The 13798-nt window shown below is 38.8% G+C and overlaps 1 protein-coding gene across 1 annotated transcript in view; it reads right to left on the reverse strand.

The window, feature by feature from the left end:
• Positions 1 to 1944: 1944 nt before the first annotated feature.
• Positions 1945 to 13798, reverse strand: part of col4a5 (collagen, type IV, alpha 5 (Alport syndrome)) — a 44763-nt gene continuing 32909 nt past the window's right edge. Inside the window, exons 30-49 of the mRNA XM_067525332.1 lie at positions 13308 to 13475; positions 12655 to 12744; positions 12062 to 12208; positions 11792 to 11890; positions 11603 to 11692; positions 11145 to 11284; positions 10941 to 11067; positions 10192 to 10371; positions 10035 to 10085; positions 9753 to 9938; positions 5799 to 5932; positions 5621 to 5693; positions 5437 to 5508; positions 5202 to 5330; positions 4997 to 5095; positions 4529 to 4741; positions 4226 to 4403; positions 4019 to 4133; positions 3633 to 3805; positions 1945 to 3022 (exon numbers count right to left, since the gene is read on the reverse strand). Coding sequence (XP_067381433.1) covers positions 2941 to 3022; positions 3633 to 3805; positions 4019 to 4133; positions 4226 to 4403; positions 4529 to 4741; positions 4997 to 5095; positions 5202 to 5330; positions 5437 to 5508; positions 5621 to 5693; positions 5799 to 5932; positions 9753 to 9938; positions 10035 to 10085; positions 10192 to 10371; positions 10941 to 11067; positions 11145 to 11284; positions 11603 to 11692; positions 11792 to 11890; positions 12062 to 12208; positions 12655 to 12744; positions 13308 to 13475 — 2546 coding nt within the window. The 3' untranslated portion in view covers positions 1945 to 2940. The remainder of the gene's footprint in view (positions 3023 to 3632; positions 3806 to 4018; positions 4134 to 4225; positions 4404 to 4528; positions 4742 to 4996; positions 5096 to 5201; positions 5331 to 5436; positions 5509 to 5620; positions 5694 to 5798; positions 5933 to 9752; positions 9939 to 10034; positions 10086 to 10191; positions 10372 to 10940; positions 11068 to 11144; positions 11285 to 11602; positions 11693 to 11791; positions 11891 to 12061; positions 12209 to 12654; positions 12745 to 13307; positions 13476 to 13798) is intronic.

A 13798-nucleotide genomic window follows, 5' to 3' on the forward strand; every position in this document is an offset into this window, starting at 1 on the left:
AGATTAAATGTGCTATGTGAGGTTAGATTATTCCCTTCTGCATTTATTCTGGTCTGTTAGGAAAGGCTGTGTTGCATGTTTCATATTGTCTATGTTGACTTACTCAGTGCAATCAGAAAACAAAGCTGCTGTCTCATTTTGTCTTTCTGCTATTTACCATCCAAAATAGGATTATTGCATTCTCTTTTTTATTTTTATGTACATTTTACACAAATGTTCTCTGAAAACAGTGTTGTGTTTGTATTATAAAGAATTCATATGAGTCACACCAGCCATGGAAAGTAACTATATTTTTACTCATGTAAAATTATCTAAATATAATTTTAAGGTATATTTTGATTTTCTGCTGCTGTACACTGCTACCTAATTAAAATTCAAAATGAAAAATCATGAGTTGTAGCTACAAGTTACTTTACAGACTGAGCTTAGCTTCATAGCTTAAGCATAAAAAAATTCACAATAGGTTTATAAAATACACACACTATACATACTAATACACTTTAGTTTAATCTGTATGACAAAAAAGTGTCTTCTTTGTGTCTCATTTAAAATGTGTTTTTATAAGCCTGTTTTCATACATTTTCAATGTGCACATTAAAAATCTCAAAATGAAAGAAGAAATGTCAAATTCCAAAATATCCACACCTAACCACAGATGTTTTAAACTACTTATGATTAAGGATCTGTCTGATTAGAAGTCAGAAGTTGCACTGCCTTAAGTTTGTGGATGCTGCCTGAATTTGGGAATTTCCTGTTAAGATGAATAAAGTATCTATCTATAGCATTTTTGATACTGTGGTCTTTTCTTGATTCACTAACTTGATCAGTCATTGATTTCACTGGGCGATGCCAATTTAACATGTCATGCTAGTTAAAAATCTACCACCTGGAGGGCTGACTAGCCTGACACCAAGGTTGGCCAGTTGGCTTGGTGGCCTAGAGGGAGGGATTTGAACCTGCAGCCTTCTGCATCCCAACCCAATGCCACCAGGGGCCCCCTTATTAGCACATTGATTATTTATATAATTTTAATAAGTTGGTTTTGAAGGCATTGCTGGAAATTTACAGTATAGGAAAAAATGACATTTCAAATAAAGTTTGTTGTAAGAACAACATTTTGCCATTGATACTGAGAATCTCCCATAGTTTAATTTAGCAATAGTTCATACCGTTTGCCCCCCGAATTAATTAGACTGAAAATACCGTTAAATTAATGAAAATCTTCAAATTTACAAAAACCTGCTTTTCCACTGTACTATTCTCACTCTGTGATAATTACACATCTTCATAAGGCAACACTTTAAACATTGTATTTATTTCAGTCTTAAAGGTTTATAACAACTTCTGGATAACATAACATAAAAATAAAACAAAAAAGAAATAAAAACAAATTTATACACATTTTTCATCGCACCCTAGTTTGACATAATTAGATTTCATAAAAGCAGTTTTGGAAAAATAAAAATAATAAAATCACAGGTAAATATTTCTCATGTAGACTTACAGTACGTCAGGGTCCAACACACCTGATTTAAATGTACAGATACTTCAACCTGTTTTTCATCAGGGTCAAGTCTGAACATTTGAACCAATTTGTCACATTCAAGCAAGAGAAAGTGAATTTGAAGGTTGAGTGAGTAAATAGGCTACTTACAACACTTCTTTTTACCTGGCAGTGTTTAAAACTCAAAACCAAGGAGCCAAGATTAAATTCAAATCCTTTTTTATCTGTAACATTCTCTAATCATTACACTACCTAAAACTCCCATTTATTAGAATTTTGTAAATTGAGTACAAAGGACTGAACTGACTGGCCTTTTTTAAAATATTATACAACACCATTATAGAGGTGGAAAATAGCTGTGTCTGTGTGTCTCAGTAGTTATCTATGTTTGGTGAAATGCACAACCTTATGTGGTTGAAAACAGCCTCCTCACAGCCAAATAAAGTTTATATAACATTTTATTCTCTTTTTCAAATATATATTCATTATATATAAAACACTGTTTCATTCATAAAAGCCTTACTTTGTACAATATCTGAGTAGATGTGTGTCAGCGAGCAGTGAAGTTAATGAATAAGTGTGTGTGTGTTTGTGTAAGTGTGAGAGCTGAAGTTTCAGTTTCTTATAACAAAACAGGTTGAACTAATCGAGAACCTAATAACTAAAAAACAAAAGGTGTTTTACACAATATACACATTTCATTACTTACAAAAAAAAAAGAGTAAGAGAAAGTTGTAGGCTGATGGTTAGGAGGTGGGCTACAGTGAGGTTAGTACCACCAAATGTAACAAAACAACAGGAAAACGGAGAAAGAGTGTGTGACTAAAAGCTAATAATAAAAAGGCATTCAGTCTCACTAAGGAAAGCTCATCGTCAGTGCATCACTCATCTTGGATGTTCCGAAGTCAAAGTGCCGATTTGGTGACCATCCACTCCTCATCAATAAGGCCAAAAACAGAATGAAAGCATAAAAATAATAAAAACAGCATATCTCTCTTGAAATGGATAAATGGCCTCACATTTTTGTTACACCAACATCAAAAATATATTTAAAAAAAGAAAAGAAAGGATTATCCTTTTGGGAAATAGGGGAATAGGGATGAAAATGCACTTTTCTAGTCCATAATGGCACCATTTAGTAAATAATTTTCTTTTTTCATTATGAGGTACTTCTTAAAAAAACAAAGACTAAATGGAAGATATATATTTATGTCAGTTTTTTTCTTTTTTAAGCTGTGTTGCACAGTAGCACCATTGTTTTTGTTGTGTAGTTTATTTTTTCCGGAACACAATGCACCACTGGAATCCCACCTTATTGTCATGGCGACAGCCACTGCAAACACGGCTGCCCCCTATGTGTCCCCCATCACTTAATCATTTCTTCTTATTGACTGGGCCTTCTTGGCACCGGTGGGTGTGCCCATTGCCGTGTGCTGTTACGTCGTCTTCATGCAGACCGCACAGCGGCTGACACGTGCCCGGAGGTTGCCCGCTTTGAAAGTCTCTGACTGAGGCTTACTGTGAAAGCCAAAAGGTAAAGGTAGTTAAAATACAGTAGGCATATTAGTAAGATACGTATAATATATATGGAAATAATACAAACTTGCTAGAAAACAGTTCATTTGACATTCAAAAATTATGGCGCAACATCTTTATACATTGGGAGATTGTGTCCACTATTTATACAGGAGTCACAGTTTTTTTTTTTTTTTTTTGTTCTCCTCCAACGTCCTAAGAAAAACATGTGTCTGTCTGCTGAGTAGATACTGTACAGTGGGTTTATAGAGCTTTTTCATGATGTAAACTGTATATTTGTACAATATAAAAATAACTTTAAAGCCAATTTGCTTTTATGAGCTCAACATCTGCCTATGATTCTATTTCTTACATACTGTGTTACATACTGAGTGTTTGTGATGCATTTAACTACAGAGGCAGCATTACTAGAGGCTGTATCGTTTATAGGGTGCACTTGTTGAATCGATCGCATGTGGTTTTGCCATACTTCTCTTCCTTACCAACTCAAGAATAATATTAGTAATTAGTTGGCTGATGTAGGAATGTAAACTGTGACCTTTCTCTCACACAGCACCTTTTTTGATAATTAATCTCCCTGCTGTGTCCTTACCTGAACATCTCATTGGGGTCTACAGTGGCAAGCCAAAAGCTGTATGAGTTGCCGTAGTAGTTGCATGTCCCCCTCCCATGGCACTCTATAAAGGGAGCACTGCGGAACTCCTCCAGGCAGGAGCCGGGGGAGGCCAGGGCCTGACCGGAGCCCTCTGCACCTGCGCTGGTGTGCTGGGGAAATGAGGGAACATTGGTTATGTTGATGTAAGAATGCATGCAATGCAAATGTGTACATAAAATATGTAACGATAATTTAGAAGAAGAAGAATCTGTTTTTCCTGCTGTCAAACCTTATTCACATGTACAGACATTTGTAGATATGTGATAACATTTGATGAATTTTTTACACATTGAAAGTTGTAGGTTGAGGTGTGTATGTCCTACCATCATAAAGGAGTATCCTATCCACAGAGTCACCCAATTTGAAGGGCAATTAGGAATCTGGATGGTCTGGCTGTGGACTGCAATCACCATGGCACGAGCTTCACATACTGCGCACCTACACATACACAAAGAAGCGTAAGCACACATCGTCTCCTATGCAACTTCATCATTCCTCTCTTTCTTCTTCTTGTCTCCATCCACCCCTACCTGCTGATGTAAGGCTTGATGCCCTCTCCAGTGATGGGGGCCATGGACATGGGCATAGGCTCAGGCGTGGACAGCCAGTAGGAGTAGTCGTTGCGAGAAGCAAAGTTGCACACGTTGTTGATGTTGCAGAACATGAAGGGCATGGTGCTGAACCTGCGTAGACAGCTGCCAGCTGTGCCTGGAAGGGACGAGAGAGGAAGATTATGGCACATCATATATAAAGCTTTTTTTTTTAAATAAAAAAAGATTGTAGCTAAAAATGTGACCTCCTGGTAAAAACACACAAACTAAAATCCTGCATACCAAGGTCCTGTCCATGTGCCCTCTCATTGCCCTGCACATACAGCAGGGAGTAGCCATTGTAGATAAGATTAGTTCCTTCAGGGCAGGGGGGCACTTCCTGAATCTGGCTGTGTCTTGTAATGAGGAATCCGTGGGCTGCAGGGCCTCCACCTGGAAGACCAGGAGGACCCTGTGGGCCGTCTGAACCAGGGGGACCAGGATAGCCACGCTGACCTAAGTTAAAGGGGAAACCATATTTTAAAGATGGGACACTGGACGATTGTGTGCATCTATATTTTGAAGGTGCATCGTCACTTAGAAACAAATTATTCAAACAGTCCTATTATGTTTCTACCTTGTTATTATTAGGCCAACTTTAGAAAGAATGAAAATTTTGCCTGTATCATCACTTATAACTGCAGAAAAGTTACTTCTGCCATTTTATAAGCTGTGATAGTCTCATATTGTGATGATTTTTTTTTTACTTACCAGGTTGACCAGAAGGCCCTGTGTCTCCCTTTCTGCCTGGCGGGCCACTGAAACCAGGAGTACCGTCCAAACCAGCACTACCACGATCACCAGGCTGACCTGAGAGCAGGGACAGCGAGATAAGTGAGGGAGTACTACTACAGTCGTAATTATATTTTCTCCGCCCTATGTGAAACACGCAAGTGTCCCATCCAAAGTCACCAACCTTGGAGTCCTTCACGTCCAGGGAGACCAGGAGGTCCACGAGCACCAGGATGGCCTTGAGGCCCAGGGGGTCCTCTCTCTCCTTTTAGCACAATGGGAGCTGGAGGCACAGCGGGATCACCAGGAGGACCTAAAGCGATTTGAAATGCAAATATCGAAAGCTAAGTTTCAATGTTTGGTGTCAGTTACTGTAACTGAATTACACTGTAACTGAAACATCTAATATGTTCACCCACCCATCCCTCCAGTTTCTCCAGGATCTCCAGGAGGACCCATGTTACCAGGAGGTCCTAAATCTCCCTTAGGCCCTGGCAAAAATTCAGACAAAACAAATGTTTGGAATGCAAGTCTAGCACACATTTTTGTACAGTGGTAATAAGATAACAAAGTGAAATTGCTGTTATAGTATTATAAACCAACCAGGGAACCCAGGAACACCAGGCAGACCAGGGTCTCCCTTCACACCAGGGGTTCCAGGAAGACCGGGTGGACCCTGGTATAAAAAGGTTCAGAAGATTTAATCTCTAAATGTTTGAGTCCTAACATCATTTGAGTTTAAATATCAAAGGAAAACCAAAATTATACAAATTGATCTTACTGGGAATCCTGGACCACCAGGGTCACCCTTTTGTCCAGGGAAGCCTGGCTGGCCAGGAGCACCAGCATTACCCTTCTCTCCCTTAACGCCACCACTTCCTGCGGGCCCACGGGGACCCTCTGGGCCAGGTTGACCTTCAAACGTACACGTAAAAGGTTCAAAGTTTAGGCACAGTATAATAGAGAAAGAACAAATTAATGCTGTACATTTATTATTTCTGTTTCTTACAGGTTGGGATCAGTTTGATTTCCACTTTTTTATACAAAAACATTTGTTTTGTTCGGTCAAAAAAAAAAAAAAAAAAAAAAAAAAAAGGAAAGACATTTTGTTTCCAACATCTGCCGACATTCTTCTTTTGGAAGATGTGAGAAAACAGTTTCTCAGAACTGAACCCAACCTTACCTTTTACAATGCAGCCTCTGAAAACAGACCCGTAAAATAAATAAATACAGCAACCTGATTATATCTATCAGACTAATTGTACTCTGATACAATAATTATACTTTACAAACAAGGGACTATTTCAATATAGTTTAAGCAGCAGTAATATTTGAAACCTTTGCAACACAAAATCAGAAATTTGGCAGAAAAAAAATCTTAATTTAAAAAACAATAAAATGATGGTGCATAGAACTAATATTATGGGTCACTGTGAGCTCTTCTTTTTCATTTGTATGCAATTTTATTTTAATTTAAGTCCAAACTGTCATTGTAATCAAACCCTTAATTTGATTCTTTAGAAAAAGTAATAGAGTTTGACTGTAAATGTGGTCAGGAGTTCGTGTGTGTTTATGTGGTTATGAGGAGCTCACAGTGAGACATCCAGTTTGTCCTGTGGGGTAAAACGAGGGTCAAAACAAAACTGCTGACATTAGGTTTTGACAGTGTCATAGTGATGTGTGTTTCTCAGATTTGCATATATTATATTAATAGAATGAACTGAGCCTGACCCAGCAAAAGACACATTTAAACCAGCTTTAAATGTTGTCTTTCATTTTCCCCACACATCAAATCTAAGACCATGTATCAAAACCATCAAACCACTGAAGTCTAACCTGGAGGACCTATGGTTCCCAGAAATCCCAGGTAAAGTGTAGCCAGGTTGATGGCATGAGGCAAAAAAAGAAGAGGAGGTTTAGACAAAAGCAAGCATCAGGACAGAAACACAACTGAGACTAAACAAAAACTGACATCATTTGTATTTATCTAACCAGAGAAATATTAAGCAAAGAGGCTAATGAACAAGTACGTGCTCACTGTTATTTGTCTGTTCTTTTTTAGATGTTTAAACATTTTTTAAGCTACAAATCCCATTAATTTCGATATTTCCTGGACCTCCAGGAGGAGGTTGACATTTATAGTTGGAAATAAAAGATTTTTAGTGTTGGCTTTGATACACTCATTCATTGGATAAACTTATTTTTTCAAACCCTTTTTTTAATGATGACTGAATAAATATGAATTTGGTGCTATCGCGTTATTCAGAATCGTTTACATCCTAAAAACAGACTCATAGCAGGGCAAAATTGGCTCGTTATACCATGTGATTACCAGGAGCTTATGATCACTCACCGAAAGGAAATTATGGGTTTACAGAATGTACAGAAAATATAATTTTCCAGCAGATGTTGAGCTTATGTAGAAACCACAACATTTCAGTAACATCTAACCAAACCTAAATTACAGTATGTGAAACATGCTACAAACTATGATTTAATCTTCCAGGTGAGTTAGTTATATGGTGTTTTTTTTGTGTGTACAAACTGTACGATTCTATATACACACTGTACATATTCGACACGTTAGGTTTGTATTGACAGTACCCCCATGTGATACAGTTAACATGCTGATTGTGCCAGAGAATAGTTTTGAAATCAGGTGCATTTTGTTTTTCTGAATACAAAAAGGTGCTTACTTGTTAAGGTGCATTACACTACCATCAGTATGCATGAAAAGTTAAAGAAGACAGTCATTATAAAGAAATTAGGTGGTCAGAAATTTTTAAATAAATTGTGATTTTCCAAGGTTAAACTCAGTCAGTGTTGTTTTAAGGAACGTGCAGTCGACGTCTGGAAGCTGTTGACCTGACCTGTGGGACCTGCGACAGCCAGATGTATGTTTCGGCACGCCAAGAGGCGTGGCCACACCGCAGTGGATGGGACCAAGCCACAGGAAATAGGAGGTAAAATGTCACAGCATCATTCTTTTACACCAACACCCAGAACAACTTTTGAGGGAAGTGTTTTGTAGGCTGACACAGTGCTGGTGTGTGCTCACTGCTGACACTCATTCATTCATTAAAGCTCAATATTGTGTGTGTGTGGCACACAAGATCTCACAATGGAGGTGTTCAGTATCTTTAAATTATGTCTAAATTGCTGAAGAAAGCCTGCAAAATCCCAATAGCTTAATTTTAATAAAACTAGTAATTGTTTTTTGTGTTCTCTGTTCGGGTTGTTTTTATGCCATTAATTAATTTATCTTAATTTTGAAGGTTCCAACAACTGTGACATAAGACAACCATGCTTAGTTTAGCATTACAAATACACAATATCAACAGGATTCCAATAGTTGACTTATATGCCCTACTTAAAAAGAAAAAAATTATAATTGATCATTTCAAAGTTGTGATTCTTAACATGTAATTTCACTCATTAACAAGATAACATTCTGTGGAAGCAGAACTTTTAGGGAACAGCGGTGATATGCTTATACTAAAATTTCCTAAAGTGTACAGCAGGACTGTCCATACTTTCCAGCACAGTGTTAAGCCTTTACTCAATGTGCATATTTAACTAAGAGGGTGTAGTAGGACGAAAAGTGTCCATGCAGATGACTGACTGGTGAAGACAAAACACATTAGGAACAGCAAAGAAGACACAAACCCAGAATACTCTCAACTACACTGTACATTATTTTTGTATCCTTTTTATACTAAGAAGTAGTGATTTTCATTTAGATTGCTACTATGCATAGAATACAACTAAGTCTCACAAAAATTATACAAATTGAAAAGACCAAAACCAACAATGGAACTTAAAAACAAGTGCCGTCTAAATAAAGTACACACATGGGCCATTTGCAAGATGTATGTTTTCCATAGGAACCAATAGGTTTCTAGTCAATATCTGACAGTCATCAACAGGTCATGAAAGTCAGAAAGTCATGTGTTTACAGGGATTTATTGACCAGACACGTCACTTTGAGTTGCAGTAGAGAGTAATTTGAGTTTGTCTCAGGCTGTTTCACACCAACATTTCTTCAAAATGATATGCCATGACCACCAACACTGGAGGTATATGCAGTACTTAATGGCTGTGGAGAAATGAATAGGTTACAGCTCCCGGAAGTATGGAATCAGGAGAAAAGGGCAAGGGTGTGAGGAGACATGAGGACAGATATGATAAATAAAAGAAAAAAATGGATGATGACACGGACAAAAACCCATTCTCTTTTTTAGGCCTAATCAAAACCCAATGACGAGCAATGATTGGTGTGTGAGGAGCGCTCCAGCCTTTTCCTAGTGATCAGGAATGAGAAGGTGGAGAAGTGTGCGTGGCACAACAAACTTTTATCATCCATGCTCAGTGCTCTTGACAAGTGAATATAGATGTATATTGGTGCTCAAAGAGTAATTGTACAGTAACACTAGTGGTAGAGATTGTTGCAACAATGTCCCATGCAAATCAAACCAACACGGAGATGAAAGCATTCTTGCTTAAAGTGCAGTTGCTGCCACTTGCTGTCTAGTTTTTGCTGGTGGGACCGAAATATGAAATATTTTAACAGAAATAACTAAATGTACACTAGCCATCTTTCACCAGCACTGAATGTTCTTATTTTATATCGGTTTATACTGTCAAATTAAAACGGTACAGGACTTTTATGTTTTAGAAAACTAGGCAGCAATTTCTGGCAGCATGTGGAGACAAATGTAATATCTAGGTGCTTTACCTGCTCTTCCAGGTGGTCCAGGGGGTCCTTGGAGTCCTTTAGGGCCCTGCATAGCCAGTCCTGGAGGTCCAGGAGGGCCACTGCTGCCTGAAGGACCAGGGGAGCCAGGGAAGCCAGCATCTCCTTTAAGGCCCGGGAGACCTGGACTGCCTGGTGGACCAGGAAAACCTGGGTCTCCCTTAGCACCTTAACATACAATAAGTGATACAATAGAGAATGTTGTAGTTTAGTGACAAAAATCTGAAAAAGATGTTTTGTTTTATATTGATAATAGTAATTCACCTTGTGCCCCTGGCAGCCCAGCAGGACCAGGAATTCCATAACCAGGAAGCCCTAGAGAAGAAAGAAAATGTATCCAATCCTAATATAACTTTTCTTCAACTAAACATTGCGAATGCAGTAAAATGATTTTGTATGTGCAACATGACGAGTGACTTACCAGCTTCTCCTTTGACTCCAGGCGGTCCTGGGATTCCATCCCGACCTGCCTGACCCTTCTCTCCTGGCAACCCTGGTACTCCTGGTTTGCCAGGCTCTCCTGATCTGCCGGGAGCACCAGTGAGACCTGGGGCACCAGGACTACCATCAAGACCCTTAGGACCCGGGATACCAGGAGGACCTAGCAAAAGAATAGGTGGAACAGGTTAACAAGGCATTTTCCTTTTTTATAGAAACATGCTCCATAACTTATCTTATTCGGGAGAAGTGCTGTCAAGACTCCCGCAACACAGACTCGCTGAACAGCACTGCCAGCAGTGCACAGATATTTGCATCTAAAAGATTTCAATTGAGGCTCATTCTTCTGACCTATCAGAGATGAGTAACGATTTTTGTGTGATTAGTACGTTTTTGAAACATTCTTATTTATTGTAATTTCATGAGGACAACTACTTGAAGGGCTTTTAGAGTGTTGTGGAGTGTGAATAGTGAAGCAAAGCTGTAGCACGGGGAGGGAGAGCCAAGCAGAGCAGAGAGGACTAAGGACCGGGAGTGTTAGTGTTAAGTTTCACATTGTAACTTTAACTAAATAACTGGATCTTTAGCACAACTGAAACTGGCCATTATTGTATTTAATACTATGCATAGAATAAATCATATACACTATACTTTGGCTGTTACACCTGTATCTATGAATTATGAGGATCTTTCCTGTGGAAAGACTCTGCTGTGTTCACACTTTAGATTCACCTTGGAATCCTGGGAGGCCAGGGTCACCTTTGGAACCAGGTGCTCCCGGTAAACCTGGAAGACCGAGTGATCCTGAAACCCCTTTTAATCCTGGACTTCCTGGGAACCCTGGCTGGCCTGGCTCACCCTATGAGACACATAAAACAAATGATGTTGAGACCTGTACTTTTCTGAAATTGGAAAATTTAATGGTATGTCCTGTACCTTAGGTCCAGGAAGTCCTGGTGGTCCAAATCCAGCTGAACCTGGTTCCCCTTTGCTTCCCGGGAGGCCAGATGCTCCTGGTTGTCCGGGGGATCCTGGCCGCCCTGACTGACCCGTTAGACCCTTCTGCCCTGGTGGTCCTGTGACATGATTACAGTAACATTCATGTGTTTTTAGGTGTTGTTTTAGAAACTAAACAGACTGTGTTAATAACTATATTAACACAAAATTATAACTATTATACTATGTTTGGTCAATTAGTCAGTTATATGTAAAATTAAAGTGATGTTATTTCCAATAATTCCAAAACCCTAACAAGGACTAAAATATTGTCCAATATATAATAAAATGTGAACCGCTTTATCCATTAGAAGAAATGTAGCAAAGCAATCAAAATTTATTCACCAACTTATGGCAAACAAAGACTTCCTGAGGAGCTAGGAGACATTCAAACTCACCTGGAAATCCCATTTCTCCCATGCTGCCTTTTTGTCCTGGCACTCCAGGAGCACCTGGGCCTCCATTAATGCCTGGATCTCCCTTAGCACCTGCAGTACAAAGTAAAAAAATACTTCAGAAATTGGTTTGAGTTTGTGAGCATTTATATGCAAATGGGTGTCTGTATTAGTGAGGAGGTAAATTTATACCTGGTGTTCCAGGGATTCCAGGGCGTCCATCTGACCCTTGAAGTCCAGCTTCACCAGGGAGACCAGGGAAACCTTTTTCACCTGGAAATCCTGGTGCACCTGCACAACACATACACACACACACACACACACACACGTTAACCAACCTTAACAAACTTTTAAATTGTCTAATACATTACTGTTGCATATTTTCTTATAAAATGAAATTATAAATCGGAAAAAAATATTTCTATCAATTGTAAAGGGCAGTAAAGAATTGTTCAAATCTACCTGGTGGTCCTGGATCTCCTTTATTTCCCTTTAAGTTGTTTGGTATATCAACAATTCCTGGAGGTCCTGGAAGACCTGGATCCCCTTTCTCTCCCTTAGCACCGGAAGGACCTGGTGCACCATCTCTACCTGGAAATCCTGGTTCACCTAGTGAGTGAAATGTGAGAATCAGATACATTTTCCATTATTATCAGTAACGTCTTGTTTCTCTTCATCGGGTGCCAATATTATTGCAATGTTCATTGTGCTATGCTTTCTGCCCATAAACTTTGAATTTGACAATGTCTTTTTGTTTCACAATGGTAGGCAATCAAAATAACAATGGAGCATTTATTTAAAGTCAATATCCATATCATTAATATTTTACCAAAGGTTTCATAGTAACTCCAGACAACTGTTCACATTTTAGAGTTAGGTCAGAAAAAAAATCTGATTTTGAGAAAAAAAAATCAGAGAATGATCCTGTAGATCAGCCAATACTACATTAACTAAACAAGGCATATGTTGATATATATATAAACAACTTGATGTTTATATGTCTTTAGGAATTTATGAAGTAGTAATGCAAAAGTACAAATTGTTTATAATAATACCTTTAAATCCAGGAGCCCCTGGAGTTCCTGAAGCTCCTGGTCCTCCAGGACCTCCTGGAGGTCCCATGACACCCATGTCTCCTTTCGGACCTGCATCCAGTCAGACATTAGAGAGGAGCAACAAGAGTTAATACAAAGTATGACCCTCAATGACTCCACAGATAATTGCACAGCTATATATTCAACCAGATGAATAACTTGCAGTCTTGGTAGAAGCTGGCTTGATTTTCCAGTCAGGTACCAAAATATAGTTATTTGGTCAACCCAAATCATTTTGTAGCTAGGAAGCTGTGAAGCAACATTACAATACAGCATTTCCTGAACTGCATTCATTCAATGTGGGTAGAATGAAACAACATATTTTAGGCAGACTTTTTTGCTGGGTTACACATTTGTAGTGATTTGTTAACAAGTGACACCTGCATTTTGCCAGGAGGTGCTGACAATTTGGCACCGATGTTTGTAATGTATCTGAATTACAACTAGGAAGCTGATGTACTTTACTTATTATTGGGCTTTTTTTATTGGGATTTTGATCCCTTTGTAATCTCAAAACTTCGCCAGTCAGGTAAACAGATCAGTTACAATTTTATTTAGTTCAAATCCAGGCATCAACATGGCTTAAAGATGTTACAGTAGAAGTTACATTTTACCTGGCAATCCAGACCGGCCATCCCGTCCAGGTTCTCCAGAAAGTCCAGGGGGTCCCACTGGTCCTGGGGAACCTGGGAAGCCAGGATTTCCTCTATCTCCTGGGAGACCTGGGAGGTCTAGGCCAGGAGGACCAGGGTCTCCTTTCTCTCCGTTTTGTCCAGGGAATCCTGAAATTGTGATATCAACATTTCATTGTCTGTAAGAACAATTTGTAAACTACAGTGGCCTTACCGTATTTATCATACGTGCTGACATGAATACAAATCTGTGTTAACCATGGATGCTTATTCTGCAATTTCTTCCTCTGCTTTAAAAAGGAACACGCACAAAGTACATTTAGAGCCTCCTCCTAAAGACATATAAATTCGTACTCTTTAATAATTATACTGCACCAGTTTGCAGATGTGTCAGATCTGTCAACAAAGTTTTAAACAATTATATTCAGTCTAATATTTATTATTTATTTTATGTTAAATGTTAAAATCTAAAA

Source organism: Channa argus, chromosome 12 (genome assembly GCF_033026475.1).
Source record: "Channa argus isolate prfri chromosome 12, Channa argus male v1.0, whole genome shotgun sequence".
In the NCBI taxonomy this organism is placed as follows: Eukaryota; Metazoa; Chordata; class Actinopteri; order Anabantiformes; family Channidae; genus Channa; species Channa argus.